The sequence below is a fragment of the Strigops habroptila genome, chromosome 9 (genome assembly GCF_004027225.2).
Source record: "Strigops habroptila isolate Jane chromosome 9, bStrHab1.2.pri, whole genome shotgun sequence".
Taxonomy (NCBI): domain Eukaryota; kingdom Metazoa; phylum Chordata; class Aves; order Psittaciformes; family Psittacidae; genus Strigops; species Strigops habroptila.
This window is the reverse complement of record NC_044285.2, coordinates 9,169,365-9,187,914: the sequence shown is the minus strand read 5'-3', so window position 1 is coordinate 9,187,914 and position 18,550 is coordinate 9,169,365. Positions and strand designations below refer to the sequence as shown.

General features: G+C 42.2%; 1 protein-coding gene across 2 annotated transcripts in view; it reads right to left on the bottom strand.

Annotated features, from left to right (window-relative positions):
- Positions 1–1,044: 1,044 nt before the first annotated feature.
- The window catches only part of CEMIP (cell migration inducing hyaluronidase 1), a 114,775-nt gene continuing 97,269 nt past the window's right edge, over positions 1,045–18,550 (bottom strand). For both annotated transcript variants that reach the window (XM_030497052.1, XM_030497054.1), the window contains exons 18-29: positions 18,414–18,545; positions 16,385–16,420; positions 16,140–16,295; positions 14,445–14,625; positions 12,520–12,735; positions 11,406–11,617; positions 10,766–10,951; positions 9,876–10,080; positions 8,961–9,047; positions 8,507–8,664; positions 5,451–5,551; positions 1,045–4,533 (exon numbers count right to left, since the gene is read on the bottom strand). In XM_030497052.1, coding sequence (XP_030352912.1) covers positions 4,406–4,533; positions 5,451–5,551; positions 8,507–8,664; positions 8,961–9,047; positions 9,876–10,080; positions 10,766–10,951; positions 11,406–11,617; positions 12,520–12,735; positions 14,445–14,625; positions 16,140–16,295; positions 16,385–16,420; positions 18,414–18,545 — 1,798 coding nt within the window. In that variant the 3' untranslated portion in view covers positions 1,045–4,405. The remainder of the gene's footprint in view (positions 4,534–5,450; positions 5,552–8,506; positions 8,665–8,960; positions 9,048–9,875; positions 10,081–10,765; positions 10,952–11,405; positions 11,618–12,519; positions 12,736–14,444; positions 14,626–16,139; positions 16,296–16,384; positions 16,421–18,413; positions 18,546–18,550) is intronic.

Genomic DNA, 18,550 nt, shown 5'->3' with positions numbered 1-18,550 from the left:
GCTTATGTATAAGTTGTAGTTAAGCTAGTTCTAATGGCTGTATATACACAGACATCCACACACAAATACACACACACATACCCCTTATACATATAAATATATATACACATAGACACACGCTTACATAAATATACACACACACTCCCCCAGTTACACAGATATGCACAAATACACACACACACACAAAAATACAGAGATATCCACACCCCCCTACCCTTATGTACGCACACACATACACAAGCAGAAATCTCCACACATAGACCCCTCGTCCCCATACACACACATACACATCCACACACACACACACCCCTCCTTATACACAAGTACACACAAACAGGGTGCATTTCTAGTTTTCTGGCTTGAAGGTGCTATGTGGGTTATCTCCTCTGATGTACTAACAACTACTATTTTGATATCTGATTAAAAAACATGTCCTTGGATGTTAGAAAAGGCTGATTCTGCCACCCAAAGTTCCCATTCTAGTTTTGGAGCCTCCAAAAAGTTTTATAGCAGAGTCTGCCCAGATGGCACCATCCCAGGGTGGAAAATATACAGTCAAAGTCATACTTGAACTGATAGTGAGATTCTCATAAGCTTTAATAGCTGCCCACTACAAAAAATATGTACGTTTTATATATTATTTCCATATATATTTTTACTCCATTTTTACTCTATTCAATGAAAAGTTTTGTGAACAGGGGAACAAGATTTTGTTTTAATGTACTATAGCCCTCACCTGCTGCAAACACAGCCCTTTCCCATGTCTTCCCACTGCAGGTCCTCCCTTTCCCGCTCCCACCTCCTTCCCTTCCCCTCTCCCTGTCTCAGATCCTGCTAGTGTGACTGGGCAGGCAGTGCCATGTGCTGTGGTCTCTGCAGACAGGCCAGCAAGTGCACACAGGGGTGGTTTGGGCTCTTGGATTTTGTCTTTTGCAACAAGCAGGGAGCTGCGTGCCTTTAAGATGCTGTACTAAGTCCTGTGTGTGCATCCAGCAAAGGACAGTTCAATGTACAGAGAGACACGAAAGAGGCAAGAGACAAAAATAAAATAAGAAATTTGCATTGAATATTTATTTTGATAAACATTGTGTACTCCAAACAACTACGTGTTATTTCAGTTGTAAGCCACAATCTGTTGGAATCAACGTCCCAAGAGCTCTTGTCATCATAGCCCAGACAGTCAATGCATTACCACGGTCTGCGGACATAGAGAGCTTTCAAGTGCAAAGCAGATTATCAGAAAAGACATATTGCCAACCTCCTTAACAACCTGGACAGTGCTAAACTCCAGTAAAAATGCTTCATATGTCTGCAATTTAGTTGTCTTAGTGCCATTGTAATAAATTAATAGAAAATATATCTTTTTTTTTCATTGGAAAGTCTACAAGAAAATGTACAAACATCTAACTCCGAAAAAGGACCAGCTGTTTCGGCGACAGGTAAAATAAGCATTCAAACAGAGGCAAAACCCCCAAACATCCAAACAAACATCCAAACAAACAAAATGCAAACAAAAAAACCCCCATTCTACCAATGGCAATTGCGAAGGCAAACATAGAAACATCTGCAGTAATAAAACCTTACAAAGAGGGGAACTGCAGCTTGTGCAAGGACTGTACAAGGTGTACAGAGAACAAGCAGTCAGGTAATTCACTAGTCAAAATGTGCGTGTGCAATTTCTAGAACAGTCAAAGATTAAAGAGTAATCCTATGGCACAAAACTATTGCTGACTGGTGATGGTGGTAGGCTTCGTTCTGTCTTCAGAGCAACACACTGACTTCATCCTGTAAAGGCCAATGGAAGCCCTTTGTGTTTCCCAGCCGTGGCAGCCCCACTACGATGCTCTATTGTCCCTCAGGCTTACAGACTGCAGTGATCCCGTACTCCATATTCACAGCGTGAAACCCACCCTAGCTCCAACAACAGGCCCCATATGACAAGCTTTGCATGATAGAACAAGCTACTTAAAAGTTTTCTTCTTTCAATAAGATGAGATTTTTTTATGAAAGAAAAGGAAAAAAGCTTTTCCTAGAGCCAAGTCTTATGATTTCACCCTGAGAATTCCCAAAACAGTAAAATCAGAAGCTACACTTCACGAAGGCAGCATGCTCACAGAAGCTGCACAAACCTGCCTAGGGGATAGACCCACCTGGTACGATCCTCCCAGTGAATTAATGTGCTTCCAGGGAGCAGGAGAAGAGAAACGGCTGGTGGCCCACTGAAGCTGGACACCACAGGGGGCAAACCCTACCCTACGTGTCATACAAAGCCAAATCGCAACCCAGGTACATTCTGAGTCTGGCTTTCCTGCCCACACAGCGCTTTTTTCAAGCACTCATGAAAGAAATATTCCTGCTTTGGTCCATCTTCTGGGAGCAAGTGTGTTCCACTAACACCAGTGCAATGGTATCAACAGATATGCCTCAGGACAGTGAAGAGGTTTAGATAACCCAGACTAACATACTCAAGGGACTTGTTTTTAGTCTATTTGCTCAACTTCAGGGATCTGGCTCTGTTTACCTTTGGACGAAAAAAACAACTCACTTTACTTGACTTTTACAAGTGTTGCTCATTCATTCTGGAAATGGCACAAATGCCTGAAGAGCCTTCTCTTGTTGAGAAGGAAGGGAGGGAAAGCTTGGCTCTTCTTTTAAATACAACACAAGTGACATTCATTGAGTTCAGAACAACTATAGAATAAGGCTGAAAAGAACATTTCCAGTTTCAAAACCCAGGAGAGGCTGGAGGGTAAGGTAACCTACAGTACTGTCTCAATTTTGCTCAGGGTTGCTTTGACTTTCAGAGCAATTGATCCAAACCAGCTTTACAAAGTGCAATACCTGCCCAGCCTTTGGAATGACACAAAATCCTTGCTCTTTGATCCTAGCTGCAAGATAGTGTTTTGGATACTGCGGAAAAAAAGCAACTTAATTACATGAATTAATTAAACCAGAGCAAAATGAAGTAACCAACAGCAACAAGAATGATTTCTGTACCAATGGGGACAGGCAGAGACAAAGTGGGAAAACAAACCCAGATACTATTGGCAAAACTGATATTCTGTGTGCTTTGAAAAGCTCATCATCCTGTCTTTTACCCCCACACTTGGATTTCTTACAATAGCCACAGCCCTCAGAAACGCCTCCATGGCATTTCTGAGCAACAGAGAGAAATATCACTGAACACCAGAAGTGCTTACAATGTTTTACAAAATAACATATAAATTCCAGCTTCAAGAGATGTCCCCATGGGAGTCCTGATTCATGCTAATCTGCCTTCATTACCCAGGTACTGCTTTGAAGAAGGGGGAAAGGAGGTACAAGACATCCAACTAGTGTATGGGGATTCCCACTCTGATTCTTCAGCTACCTGGTAAGACCTCTGTCACCTTCCATCCAGATCTCACGTAACTTTTCGAGGAGGACCAAGACACTCATGCTCATAAGCCTGAGGACACGATCAGAAAGCAACACACAGCAGAATGGTCTGGTTCCATTCCCTCTGACCTCCCTGGAAAGGTGAGGGTTGCTCACCCTATCTAAGGCTGAATAAGGTAAGTCCCAGTATTCCCAGTCAAAAACTGGAAGCCTTGAACAGGATGGCTTTGACTGGCTACCATAAACTCTCCAGACTGAGCCTGAACATTGTTATATGTGGGGACTGTATGGGAAAGGCTGAGAAAATACATGTGCCAATTGACTTTGCTTTCCTGCTGCTTGTTGAAGGAAAACATCTTATTTGAGCAACCACTATTAAAAAACATGATTTTCTGAGCAAGCAGAAATATGTGGTTTCATCAGTCTCCACTGGCATGTTTTATCCGCTCCTCTCTCACCTCTTCCCCAACTATGTGCCATGGGCTAGCATTTACAACACAGATCCCAAAGAGCGTGACCAAACATCATAGAAGATTTAGGATAAATTCTTACTGTCCAGTTATGTTTCCCAGCACTAGGTATTCATTCAAATACACTCTTTCTATCTTAGATTTTTCAACCAACCTTTGAATTAGCATTCCATGTTTATGAGCAGCTAGTTACACTATGGGAAAAAAAGTGTTTGGACAACTTAAAGGCTGGTAAAAAAAATAATCCTTGATGGCCTTCAGGCCTAGACCTCCCCCTTCAAGAGGCAGCACATGAATTAGTCTGTCACCTTGCTTAGTAAGATGAGAGTCGACATGGCATTGGTGAGCAAGTCAACTGGCGAGGAGCTGGTGATCACAGAGGAAGGCTTGTCCGTCACATGTGGCCACTCTAGCTACAGTAAGGTTTCTTTTTGAACAGCAAAAACGACAACAAAATGCTACACCTCTGGAGCAGGCTGGCGCGGTGCCTGTGGCGAGCAGTCAGTAGTCCATCCGACGGGGCAGTGCTGGCAGCCAGAAGGCAGAGAAGTGTGTCCTCATAATTTCATTTTCTTCACCACAGGAATTGGCAGTGCTTGATAGATTTTAGCTGAGTCCTCATTAGTGACCAGCTTCACCCATACAGGGCGGAAGCTGCCTTTGAAGCCAACAAAAGCCATTTTTTCTGCAAATGAGAGCAAATGGATTAGAAGCGTGTCAGGGCTGCATGAGAAAACTACCCATGTGCGTTGCTACAGCCGGTAGCTGGGAGGGTGCATGTGCACAAGAGCACACACGTGCACACAAACTTTGCCAGCTATGCACTCTCCAGGTATCATACTTTCCTAATGAAGCTTAATTAAAATTTTATTTACATGTTATACGCTTCCATTAATTAATAATATGTGGTACATAGCAGAAGACAGAAGGAAAAAACCGTTCCTAGCAGGCAGCTTGAGCTATCTATTGAAGCTATCATTATTTGCATTGTGGTTATACTCAAAACCTGCCTGGGAAAGCTGGGGGGATGATAAGGAACAGGACAACAAGCAAGACCTATGTTAGCAAGTAAAACACACACAGACACAAGAGGACAGCTTACCAAAAGCTCACAGTTAAGAGCTGATCAGAGGAACATGCACATAAAGCAATATTCTAGTGCAACATGTGATGCTTTGAAATTGATATGCTTTGTGCCATCAAGTCAGAATTTTGTTTCAAGAGAAAACCAGCTAAAAATCAGACAAGTAAAAAATCCTGTTCTGGGGCATTTAGTAGGAAAAAAAGTCCAATATTTCTCTTGTTACAATGCCTTTTTGTTGAAAATAAATCTGGAAAATCAAACCCCTGAATTCTTTACTTCTAAGAACAACTGCCAGAGCACTTTTTCCATCTACAGTATTAAACTGAGCGGTGTTATCCAAAGCGGCAGTGGATACAACCTTACCGAATAAATAAATGACTGGTCCCAGGATGTTTGAGCACATGCTGATAGAAACAAGCAAGGCAAAGTTTAGAAGCAAAGAAGAGGTCCCTTTAGTGAAACCATGAGAGGGGAATAGATCAAAGGGGTTTAGAACTGCAGTTCTGAAAAGTGGTTACCTTTTAACCTAAACCCCTCTTCTGCTCCAAGTTTCTCCAGTATTTTAGTCCATGGTCCTCTTGAAATGAATCTTCCTTTAGATGTCACCAGAACTATGGAGCTGAAAGAAACAAAGCCATTTATAAACAGATGAAAAGTCACAACATGTTCCTTGCTTGTCTGCCTTGAGGACTGGTAACTCCTGCCTGTGTGACTCAGATACCCACGAACTGCAGCGGTTTCTGCTTTAGTGGCTTTTGACAATGCTCTCCAACAGTTTAGTCATATAAACCCATTAGAAAGCAGACAGAATTCCCTTTTTTAAAAAAAAAGGAAAAAAATCCCAGTGTTTTCTAGGATGATTTAAACTTTTCCAACCAGCAGTTCCATTCTGCTTTGCTCAGAAAGGAACATGCTCTCCATGGGATGCTGTCCATGGGATGCTCTCAAATAATCTCTTGTTCTTTCATCATCAGCAGATTAAACATGAAGAAATTAACTTCTTTGTGACTTCTGCTGACCTGATGCCTTTCCTTCATTTTCAGTGGGCTTTTGTTTAAAACTTTATTATTTTTATTATTTTATTATTACTACTACTACTATTACTGCCTTACTTACATGTACGGTATTTCACCACAAAATTCTTGGGGAACTACAAATACCAAGTGATAAACAAAAACCATGGGGTAGCACGTTAGGCTAATGCAAATCTGTAATTGCTTGGGTAAGACTCAGTAACTGCCTAGGCTTAATTCTAGATGGATAGAATAAAAACCCAATTTAAAAATGAAGAGATAATCATGTAGTGAGAGTTTTTTGGTGGGAAACACAGGACACTCAGTGAAGTTAAACCCATTACTTCCTACAAGGTGCACAAACACCTCCAATGATTAGCTCAAAGGCCGTGGAGGAAGAGCTACACTCCAGTGAGTACAGTGGAAGTTTTGCTGTTAAGTTCAGTGGGGCTGGGATGTCGTCTTTGTTCACCTCCTAGTTAAAGCTGCATGACAGTAACTGAGCAAACACTTGCTTAGATGAAATCATTTCATTCCCCCTTGCAGGGTTTCCATGAATGAAACCTCCCTGACACAAATGGCATTTGCAATCTTACAGAATGAGAGCCTTGCTGAGTCTGCTTTCCAGCTTCACAGTGGACACAAGTCACTATATTTAATTAGGCAAGAACTCCTGCAGAGCTCAAGCCCTGAGCTACTGAACACAGCAGTTACCTCTTAACACCTCAGCTGGAACTGGAACTGTTCAGGGGAAAATAGCAACGGGTGGCGGCAGAGGAAGAAGAGAAGCAAAAGAGTTAAGAGTCATCAGGACTTTTCCTAGAATAAACCCGAGGTGTTAAAATGCTCCAGTGGTTACAATAGTGGCAGGCTGGTTTTGACTACTCTGCAAATCCTGAATCACCTCTTTTTGATTCCTTCAGTTCACTAAAATCACTGTTTTCTATTAAGCCTTTCCTGCTTATGGAAGTTTATAATAAATTCACCAGATGTTTTGTTCTCTTATTCCTGGGAAACTCATCAGAATAATGGATTTATTAAAACAAACAAACAAAAAAAAAATTAAACAAGGGATTTGGCCCACCGAGAGCTGTTTAAATGACTGAAGAGGCCCGTCCTTGCTAGAAACACCTCACATTCCCAAATCCATACACGTGAAAGTTGCTTTAGCAGTCTCTTCATGGGAGGCTGGTGGGGTCCCTTCCCCTCTGTCAGAATCATCTCTGTACAATCCATGCTTCTCATGGCAGTGGGAAAGGTGACAAGAGGCTGCTGGTTGTACTGTCCTCACATCTGAATCTGAACAACATTCTCATCCAGCAAATGGATGAAAGATGTTCCATGGCTGTAGCTGAAGCACATCCCTGATCAAATTGGAAAGGCCTGCAGGGATTGGGCTGGGAAAGCTTTCGGTTAAAAAACAATAATTTGGGGGTTCAATCCTTGCAAAGACACAGCTGAGTGAGACCTGAGAGGTGCTGGGTCAATTTCCGGTCCTAACCCTAATCCTGTTCTAACACTAATCCAGAGAAGACAATGAGGCTCAGAAAGACCTGAATACACCTAAACACTAATTACAATTCAATCTTCTAAAGTAAGAAAGAAGCCAAGAGCTGGATTTAGCCAGGGTTGAGATAGAACTTTTTGCAAAGGAGGAGGATGGCCTCTCTGAAAAGCCCTTTGATTTTTTTTAATGAAAGAAAACTGAGCAACTACCACGCTTCCCTGCAGTATCTACTCAGTGTGGGTTTTGCAATCTTCAGAATTACTTAAGACGAAGAAACACATCTGTGTCCACCTGCATGGCACTCTGCTGAAACTTCCCCAAGTCTCTAGAACAAATGCCAGAGCAATATCCTCTTGATTTGCCCACAGCTATTTCAGATAAAAGCAATCATATTTGCATTACGTTATGTATAAAACCAGATCTAATAACAATGAAATATATTCATTTCCCAATAGCACTCCACAAACAAATAAGAGAACAACACCTTTGATTAAAGGGCTTCTGATGTTGTTCTCATTCCAACACATGAAGCCACTTTTCTCCAGGATGCAGCAACGTGTGTTGGCTACTTACCATCCACTTGCAAAACTCTGTATTTCTGGCTGCCCAGACTTAAATAATAAAAGCATCCAGCCCTTAGGTCTGGACAGGGAACATGCGCAAAGAGGAATATATTTTATTAGTGGAATTTTCTGTGATTTGAGAGAGCATGCAGGCAATAGAAATATGTAAACTGCGCACATCTGTACTGATAAGCACTTTGTGAATTTAAGTCTGCAGTTTGTCTGTAACCCACAACATAAATGTAGGTCTGCAGTTTATTAATCAAACGTAGCTCTGTGGTTTATCTGGGACTTGATCAGTTCCTAAATCACAGAGTCTGCATCCTGATTGTCCTACTCACATGTGGACTCTATTGGAGTTGGCAGGTACAAAAGGACATTGTTAGCCTGGCCAGTCTGGCCCATGCTGGGTGACAAAAAATAGGAAAAAGATGAGTGTTGTACAGCATTCTTGTACACTGCACCTTAGTAACACCAGATTATTTACTCACTGATCTTTGATGTTGTTGACATAATTTTCTATCTGTGCTGGAATTCCTTGTAGAATTGAGTTTTTGAATGTTACTCGATCAACAACTTTTCCACGATGCCCATCAATCACCACCAGTTGGATACCTTCGTCAGTGAGGAAAAACCTGACACCGTCAACCTGTGCAGGGGAAAAAAATATTCCTGATCTATCATAGTAACACAACTGCAAACAACCACCTGTAAGAAACAGTGATAGTCTTACGACACACGACTGCTCTTTATATCAAAGGGCAGAATTCCAGAGCTTTGAGGTCAAGCTGTCCTGCATTTTTAATAGTAACAGGAAATAACAGCAAAATGCAAAGCAGAAGTGATCTAACTATCCATGGTAACTTCATAAGCAACTTTTCCACAACAATAAAGCAAGTATCTTAGAACTTTGTCCCATAAAGTTCACTGAGAGGACCTGCTCACCTCAATGTATGCAAAGTCATCCTTTAGATGGAAGTACTGTTTCTTATAAGTTTCTATTTTCACTTCTAGTAGGTGGTCCTTAGTCTTCTGTTTACAAAAAAAAAAAAGACAGAAAAGAGTTTTTTCTGGTGAGGATGTCCATTACTGTCCATTACCTGAATGCTGCATTTCAGAAAGCATTTTAAACCTTGAAATTCAATCAACAAGAAAGCTACATAATAAGCCCTGACTTGCCAAATTACATTGCTAATGAGACTGGGCACCACAGTAACCTCTCTGCTCATGCTGTCAGCATTTAAATTGTTTCACCAAGTGGCAGTGTATAAGTGATTCTCACTTTGAAGAGCTAACACATAACTCTCTGAGGCTTTGCTGTACATTCCTGCTTCAAGGGTGACAAGTGAAAGAAAAAGAACCCAAACGAGATAAATATCCTACTCCCTCCCCCAAAACCAGACTGGACTGGATATAGGAAGCAGTGTTGTGCATTACATGAATGAAACACTCAGCTATGCTGTCCCCTCTGTGACACTGCTGTTCTTATAACCTGGAGGAGCTGGAGATCAGGCAAGGACCTTTGTATCTCTCCAGAATCACATTCTCTGGACCAACCTGTCTTCCAGCTCATGACTTTTGACCCGTGCTTTTGACCAGCACATCACAACAGAGCCTCAAAAGACTAACTATCCAACTTCAACCAAAGTCTTGGGTGGTTCTGTCCTTTGAGGACCTGTGGTCTCTGCACATGCAAGAATCTTTTTCATATTATTTCACATGCCTGAACCATTTCAGAAAGTTAGGCACAGAATATACTGAACCTGGTACAAAGTCCTTCTCTATCTGTGGGCACAACATGTGCCAGAACTACAGACTTACACTGGCAATAATTCTGTAATAAGAAATCAACTACTTTACCAGCTGTGCACTAGAGAGCTTCTTAGGCATTGGCACTTCTACTATTGGTGTCTCAATGTACTTGGGATAGGCCATAGCTTCACAGTCGCTGATGCCAGCTGTCTTTGGGATTACAGCTTTGATCCTTATTCGTTCACAGCCCTTGACAGAGCAGAAAGCAAATTTCTCCTTTTCATTTTGAGCTTTGAGTTTTAGAAACAGCAGCCTGCAAGTAGGAGAGAAAAGTGAGCAGCATCCTTGAGACTTCTGTGCAAAAAATTACCAACTCCCAGTTTTGGTGACTTCTTACTAATGCTTTGCAATAATGTGCATTGCAAACCCTCAGTGCCAACGTTCTCATTTTATAGTGCTCAATGTACCACATGCAAGTAAAAGGGGATACACATCTCAGAAATGGTTTGGGGAGGTCAGGGAACTTAAGACAGAAATGAAACCTGAACTCCCTTTATAATGATACATTTATGCAGAAGTAAATGCTTTGTATTTTAGGTCTTTCTTTCCCATTATTTTTATTCTTTTCTTTTAAAGTTCTTAGATTCTGTGCATCCCTGTCATGGTGTTTATAAAGCATTGCTGTTCAAAACAGAACAGGTTGGGTGTGTCTCCAGCTCAGTTTCATGGTCTTTGCTTTTCAAGCACTTTGCTTTTGTCTTTTTTTTTCTCTAATTCTTATTCACTTGGCAAAGCGTTTCCCCCAGTAACTGGCACTGCAGCAGAGTCTGTGAATGACTGGCAGCCATGGGAGTCCCAGGAAAATTAAGCACTGGTCACATTCCCAGAAAGACTTTCTGGTTTTGTTGTGATCCCTATTAATGGCATTAGACAAACAGCTCACGATTCCAGCAGCTTTCCCAAAACAGTGTGCAGATTGGCAAGGCCTGCCTCCTTACCCAGTGTCCTCATCCCAGTAGTAATATCCTTTGCTAGGGTATCTGTGCTCCAGTTTCTCCATTTGAGAGGTTCTGTAGAAGGTTCCAGTTTTGTATGTTTTCTTCAAGAGACGATTGTGGATGTCTGAGAGAATGGAAAATGTCGTCCCTTTAGGATAGCAAAACCCTACTTGGATCCAGTCGTTCCTAAAAATAGCAAAGACCCACATTATAACAAGTCCACACATGACTATTATTTTCCTGGGCATGCTAGAAGCCAAACTACATAATTCACTCTGAAATGTAACTTAACTTTTTTCCTGGCCAGTTAAAATTTTAATGGCTTGGGATGAATCTATGCAATGTAAATTAGACATAACAACTATGGGTCGGACCTGCCTCTGACTCCTACACCTGTGACTTCCATGCACCAGGAATGAATTAGCTCTAGGCTTCTAAAAACGAACCATGTTATCTTGCAGGACTTCCCAGGGGAGGAAACAGGAATCTGGGATGTCAAATCGAAAGATGGTGAACTCCATGGACTTCCTGGAACAAGCATGTTCATTCTGGAAGAGCTCATGAGGTGATAACCTCACTCATTAAAAATGTGCAGTTACATTACTGGGCTGGAATGTTGGAATTCGGTCAGATCACTCACTTGTTGAAGTTGATGAGCCATATGGCCAGCTCTTCAGGGGCTGTCTTGTCCCAGTGGATGGTGTAGCCTTTCCTCAGAGTTATAACTGGCTGATACTGCTGGTAATGAGTGCTTTTGCTCAAAGCCCCTTCCAAATAGAGTGGGTGATTGTGGTAGTCATTTTTAATTATTTTCATTTTCAGGTTGGCTGGCTTGTAGGCTTGGATGTATATCTAGATGAAAAAAGGGTTTAATGAACTACAGCAAAGCATTAAAGGCGCAGCTACTCAATAGATGTGAACTGGTGCAAGGCCTGTGACTTCAGCAGTGACCTGCATGCCAAACACTTATATTCAGTTTCTCAGGCTTCCTTTTCAACAAAGTAAACTGTTTTCAGAAAAACAAGAAGGATCTTTACCTCATCCACTGAGTTCAAGAGTGTGGGCCAGTCAAACAGGCCTGCAGTAGGGCTGAAGTATTTCACAGTGTTAGTGGCAACCCTCAGCAGCGGGACATTATCTACCTCAGACATCTGACTTCTGCTGAACAAAGACCCTTCTGTTTGGATTTCAGAATCATGAAAACCAGCTCAGTGGTTAGAAATTGGCTTTAGTGGCACTACACAGGCAAAAAACCCAACAGTTGCAACACCCAAGACAAAAACAGGCACTACTCAGGGGAAAGTGAGGAGTCTCTCAAGGCAGCAGCACTCGGAGGCTGTGTGGTAGGAAGAATGGTTTGGTGGTTACACAACAGGATGAAAGATCATGACAGCCAAAGTCTAATTTTGACTGCTCAGCACATTTCCCATCACACTGTGGGCAACACTTCCCTCCTTAAATCAAGGGAAAATTACCAGCCGACAGCCCATAGATTTATGAATATTAATCTGTTAATGCGCATGGAGCTCTTAGGGGACTTCAGGCAGAAGTTGTGAGAGCTGTGAGCAGTCAAGACCAAAGCATCTGAAAATTTACCACAGTATCCTCATGTTCAAAACCACCTGTGCAGATATGCAGACAAATAAACACTGAGCACCCTGAAGAAAGGCCATTTCTAAAGGTCAAGCTTTACAGTGCCAAGAAATTTAAAATAAAACAAAGTGATAATGATACTGCAAGATAAGCAGCTTTACCTGTGCAAAGTGTCCACTGCAGATGGAACCTCTCCAGTCAGGCACGTCAATGCAGTCTGGGTGCTTGATTAACCAGTTATCTTCTTTTATCAGGTATGAGCCTGGATATTCTGATACAGAGCCATCCACATCATGAAAAACTGATGTTTTATCACCATCCATATCCAGATCATTGAACCAGGGGCCAGGTTCTCCAAAGAAGACCCTTGAGGTAATCTAAACAAAATAGCGAAATGCATTTATATATCCACAAAGGAATTCATCACTTAGAGTACAAAGCAAACAATGGCTGTGGTCACTAGAGTGGCTCAAAGGACCCATTTTCTGACTTTATTTGACACTGGAAAGTACCTTGGACGAGAAATAGTGTTGGGTTTGTGGGTCAACTTGTGCATGAAGAAATCTGTGTATGCACTAACATCACCATTCTTTAAATGGCGAGATTCTGGATGCTCAGCTTTGAGACATTGTAGGCTTGATGTTCAATGGCTCAGCCCCATGACTCCAGATGAAGGCTGGGGTTGTAGGTCCTCTGAGATAGCACTTGTGTAGTAATAAAACTATGAGCTTCTGAAACTGACCATCTAAAGGTAGAAGCACCAAAATCATTTTCAGCTGAGCTGGTCTTGTTAGTTAGCTGGAACATCAGTGCCATTTGGTACAGGCATATCAGGATTGTCTCTGCCTGCACATTGTCTCTTCATTAAGCCTTAAGTGTAGAGCTGGGTCACACACTTAAAAGGTGTGCTTGATTTGTCAGACAGAGCAGACATAGATTTCCCTGCTGACCATGTGGGAAAGGCTAAAACAAACAGAATTTCAGTCTCAGCTATGAGGTTTGTTTTAAAATTCTAGAGGAAGGTTCAGAAGAGATTTCACTAGAGCCACTTCACTCATTGTCTCCCAATATGTTTTTAAGGTTCCAAAGCCACATAAAGTCATACTGACCCTGGGAATAATCAGTAACCTCCCCTGGGAAATGGCTGCTCTGGCGACTTCTGTGTGATATTTTTATCCAGCATAAATAAATGTCATGTCACCACCCTGCCTGGTGCAATGCGAAAGAGCGACCAACCAACACTTCTAGGGGAATTTTGCTTTTCCCATCCCATTTTGCACAAGGATCGCTAGTCAGCACTTTTCCTGACATCTGAGCAAGTCTGCTAATTTTTTGAAAGTTAAGCAGCCCAAATCATTTCAAGCCCAACCACTTTATTTATTTGCAATGTTTGGCAGTTGGATTTAACAGCTGCTAGAGGTGAACGTCAGCAAACCAGTTAGGACATATCTGGGCAATCAAACACAAAAATAACTCAAAAGCACAGACCCCAGGACAGGTTCAGACCAGCACCCAGAAGTTCATGCTGTAATTCAAAGCCTGGAAGACCCTTTTTGGCTGGGCTCTGCTCTCATTTAAGTCTGCAGAACAGGAGTCCATGGAATTACCCTGGTGTGCAGGGCTGCAGAATTACCCTGCATCGGCTCAGTTTCATTGGCTGTTTCCCAAAATCAGTATTTTCTGCTTCTAGGTGAGTTAGACCTTCCACAACAGACTTCATTCTGTTTTTGCTTTAATATTATACTGCTGTTAAAAATACAGGGGCAGATTCTTCTCCTTGTTTCACAGTTTCTGAGACATACAGAAATGGAAATTATTTTCACTTGAACATCACTATTATTTTGTTTGAAACTGATGCCTGCTTCTGGTTTACTGCAAACCTGTCAGAGAATTGGATTTTCCTGTTATTTCATCCACTCAATTTTCTCTTTCTTAGCTGCCACCCTCTTTGTTAAACTTCTGCCAAAGACAATGAGAAACCTCATAAAGATCTCGTGTTTTCTCCTAAAGGCTGCTACTCCCTTTTTTGCCCACAACCCCATTTCCATGCCAAGGGCAAAAGGCCTTTCTGAGAAGGATAACTCACAGGGACATCTTCAAAATGAATGTCAGTGACATTGTTGTTGGGGCAGCTCTGCCAGGCGTTGTTGAGGCGGAAGGCCAGGGCACTGGTGTGCCGCCCATCCAGGGCAGCGAATTTGCGGAATGTGCAGTTCTGGACATTGATGGGTCCATCGTAGAACTGAATCCCTCGAATGGGAAAATCTCTAAAACACATTTGGAGGAGACAGAGAGACATGGTCATGACACAATAGCATGAGGATGAGATTGCATTCTAGACATGTACAGTCCCACAGCACTTGTTTCTCAGCTGCTTTCATTTTTCACATCCCTTAGGATGACTCCTGAGTTCATGTTTTGGAAGAGGAGGGATTTCCCTCCTTTTTAGGTCTGTGAAGTCCTCTTATCCTTGCAAGTTCAGCTCAAGTTCTCTCATGTCTGAACAGATCATCTTTATTTGTTCTATGCTTCTCCAGGGAAGGAACTTACGGCAATGCCAAAGCACTGACCTAAAATTGAATAAATTCGTGTCTGCTATCAGAAATGAGTTCTGCAGCAGTGAAACCTGAAACTCATCAGAGCTGCTCAGACTCCTTGGGCTGAGTAATGGCAGGGCTAAAGGAAGTCCCATCACATCTTTCAAATGAACTTGGAAAGAAACAGCGCAGCTCAGCTGCAATAAAAAAATGGATTTGAAAACAAGAAAAGGTCTTACAATCTATAGGGTTGAAAAGAGGTGAAGGGGCAGACTAATGAACCTTTATTAACAGCCTTTTCTGATATCATTTGCAAGGTAGAGAAGACACCATTTTGCACATTAAGTGAACAAGATGCTTAAACTCCTTAAGAGCCGAAGATGTTTCATACTTCACTTATGATAAATTTGATCCCTTCCTCATACGCATGTCTTCCCTTAGACAAGATCTGCCTCCTCCTGTGCATTTGTTCTGTCTCTCTGTGTTTCTATACCCAACACCCAAGATGAGATACATCATAAAGAATATTAGAAGAAAACCTGTAGCAGATTGGGTTTTCATTATTACTGTAGTTAATAATAAGCCTGCTGCATCACTGACAAGTGAAGCTGAGGCATATAATACGGCAGGAAAAAAATCAGTGTGGCTGGTTGTTCATTGTAGGGCTGCTATTAGGATAACTGTGTTTTTAGGAACAACAACAAAACATTATAGCACTTGCAACCCAATCTGTAGGACTAAACTGTAGGAAGAGGCCACACACGAAGTTAACTGGCCATTTCAAAACTGTTTAACAAAGGCATCGAATTCCTGTAAGCACAGCAGCAATACTAATGGCAGCTCTGAGGCCATCTGTGACCACATCTGGGGCAGTTCAAACTCAGGGAAGGGCTTCTATGTCCTTTCCTGGCAGCTGACCTGCCTGGAGACTGCCACATTGCTCGACCACTGCTGACCACATATACAGAAGTGCCCAGCTAGCACACAGTCCTCTTGCTGTCTTCTCAACTGTTTGTAAAGGGGAGAGGGAAGGAAAGCAGAGTTTCACGCTGTCTTGGCAGCCTGCAAGTATGTACCTGCCAGCAGCAGCTGCACAGTGAGGATTTTGGGATCAGGAGACATGAAACCAAATCCTTTCTGTGTAATGGTTATTAAACTGAAGAGCGCTGAAGAAACCACACTGGGCTGGAGCTTGCACTGAGAGTGAGAATAGTGTGTGCTTTGATGTGCTGAGCTGAACTTACGGGCCAATGGGCAGGGTCCTTCCTCTGTGATCCAGACCCCCAGGTCCCCAGATCTCGTTGTCCATCATCTCGGTGCCCAGGTTTCCACTCTCGCCAACAAACAGGCTGTTCTTGATTTCTTGCTTTGAGCCATCATCATGAGGGAAAGTCCCACCACTATGAGGGAAGGGCTGGAGGTGAAGGCGCTGCTCACACCATCCCACCAGCCGTGCCCCAGGCTGCAGCACATCCTGCACCACACTTACCTCGCTAAGGTCAGGCCAATGCCGTTGTCAGCAAACCTTCAAAGAAGAGAGAGATGCTTCAGAAGAGGTTTGGGTTTGGTTTATCATGTCAAACTAAAATAACCAAACCAGTGGGGTGGAGGACAGCAGGGCTGAATTACTGAGCAGTGCTCATGGGGAACTCAGGCTTTTCCAGGTTTGTTCTCTGTCCAGTTGTGGAAGATCTCTTTTGGTACATCTTGCAGTATATGCAGATCACATGAAGCAGCAGACATATGCCTGATTGCTGCTGAGGTTAAGCCAGTGACTACTGGGCATAGTTTACATAGTTTACATAGTCTCATAAAGCTTTTTCCCTGTGTCTAATGACCATTAGACAAAAATATTATGCTTATCTCTCAATCCAGCTAGCTTTTATTATTTAATAGTGCTTTGCCTTATACACACCTCTGTGCTCCACTGTATTCATGTATCACATACCACTTCTATAAAAAACCTTTACAAGGGGAACTGTTATAAAAACAGAGAAACTTGACTTCTCTTTCATTAACAGAACATAGAGATCAGATCTTACTTATTAAAAAAAAAAAGAAAATTAAAAAAAAAAATTAAAATGTCTTTCTATTTTGCTAAAAATCCAAGCTTTTAGATGAGATAAATCACAACTGTTGGTCCATGACTCCTGCTTACAGGAAGGCTATAATTAATAGGATAATTTGAGTCATTCTTGATGGTATCTTCACATCGGTGTCTCTCTTAACACCTACATCACTGACAAACAAAAACACCAGGGGAGACCTGCAGCAGAGCAAACACAGCTTTGTCCTGCTTCTGTCTGTAGGTGGCAGCCCTTCCCAGGCTATCGCCTCCCCTTGCCTTTCCCAGCCGCATCAGCACACACCGTAGTTCCTATACTGCATGCCACATTAACATTTGGTTTGCTAATGTAATACATAAGTCTTTTAGTAGCAATAGGAATGGAAGCTCCTATGGCTATAAAGACAATTACAGTTTGATGGGTGCTTCCTCGAATTCACATACGTTTACAGGTTTCCTGCTGGAAACTGATGAAGTAGTTGGTCTTTTAGCAACCTCCATGTGCTGCATTTGCCCCATGAGCAATGTAAATGTCTTAATGACATGAGTGTGACCTGCAAAGACAACACTTGCTGGCCACGGACTGGGCTAGATACTTCTGCTTACAAGTTCATAAAAAGCACAAAATGTATTACTCAGTATTGCATTTCTGAGTGTTCTTCTACAGCCTCATTCTCGCAAACCCAACTGGTTGCTAGAGCCAGCTTATGCTGCTGGTTGCTTTAAGAGGCTTGGGTCACTCGAAGGTAAGGCAGCTCTGGCCAGGAATTGGACACCAGATAACAGCATGACAGCTATTTCTACTAAGGTTATCACAATATGCCTCGTAAAGTAGCTTTTTCCTTTTCCTCCTTCTTCATTGAGGTTGATACCAAGAGCCTGGCTCAGCAAAAGAAACTGTAGAAGATCATGTGTTTTCAAGTGGAAAACAAATATCTGTTCTGACCAGCACAGGAAATGGTCTTCAAAGAGCAAAACAGGCACTTGCCCAGACTCTCTCCCTTGCTGCTGTGATGCATAGTTTTATGTCTACTTTGTCAGTACTTGCTTATTCAGCATAAGAGTAAGCCACATAAAACTGATCTGTGACCAGGCCGAGCCAGAGAAGGTGATGGATTTTGCTGCTTTCTTTTCAAAGCACCTCATTTCCATGTCAAAAAAAAAAAAAAAAAAAAAAAATTGGTTTTATTTTTAGTTATTTGCATCTGTGTGTGTATGTGACTATTTTTGAATGCTGGTCAGCATCATGCAAAGAAACAATCTGAAGGATCTTCAGTTGAGACAAAGCAGGTTTTGTTTGTGTAAAATAATGCCTGTGTTTACTTAACGTTTCATCTGTATTTCAATCTTAGCCATATGAAAGGTGCAAAGTGATATAAATAGCTTGAACCACAGCTATGCTCATCATAAACACCAGGCTGAACTCTGAGAGTTGAAATAAGGCAAAACTCACTGGCAGTCGTCCAGCCACACATCTCCACCCCGCAGCCAGGCCCCATGATCCTGGTTCTTGTAGGCAATAAAGTGCTCAATTATTGCAGGTTCCCTGGGCTTCAAAGGATCAGCATCTTTGTGTGGGCTGTATCTATA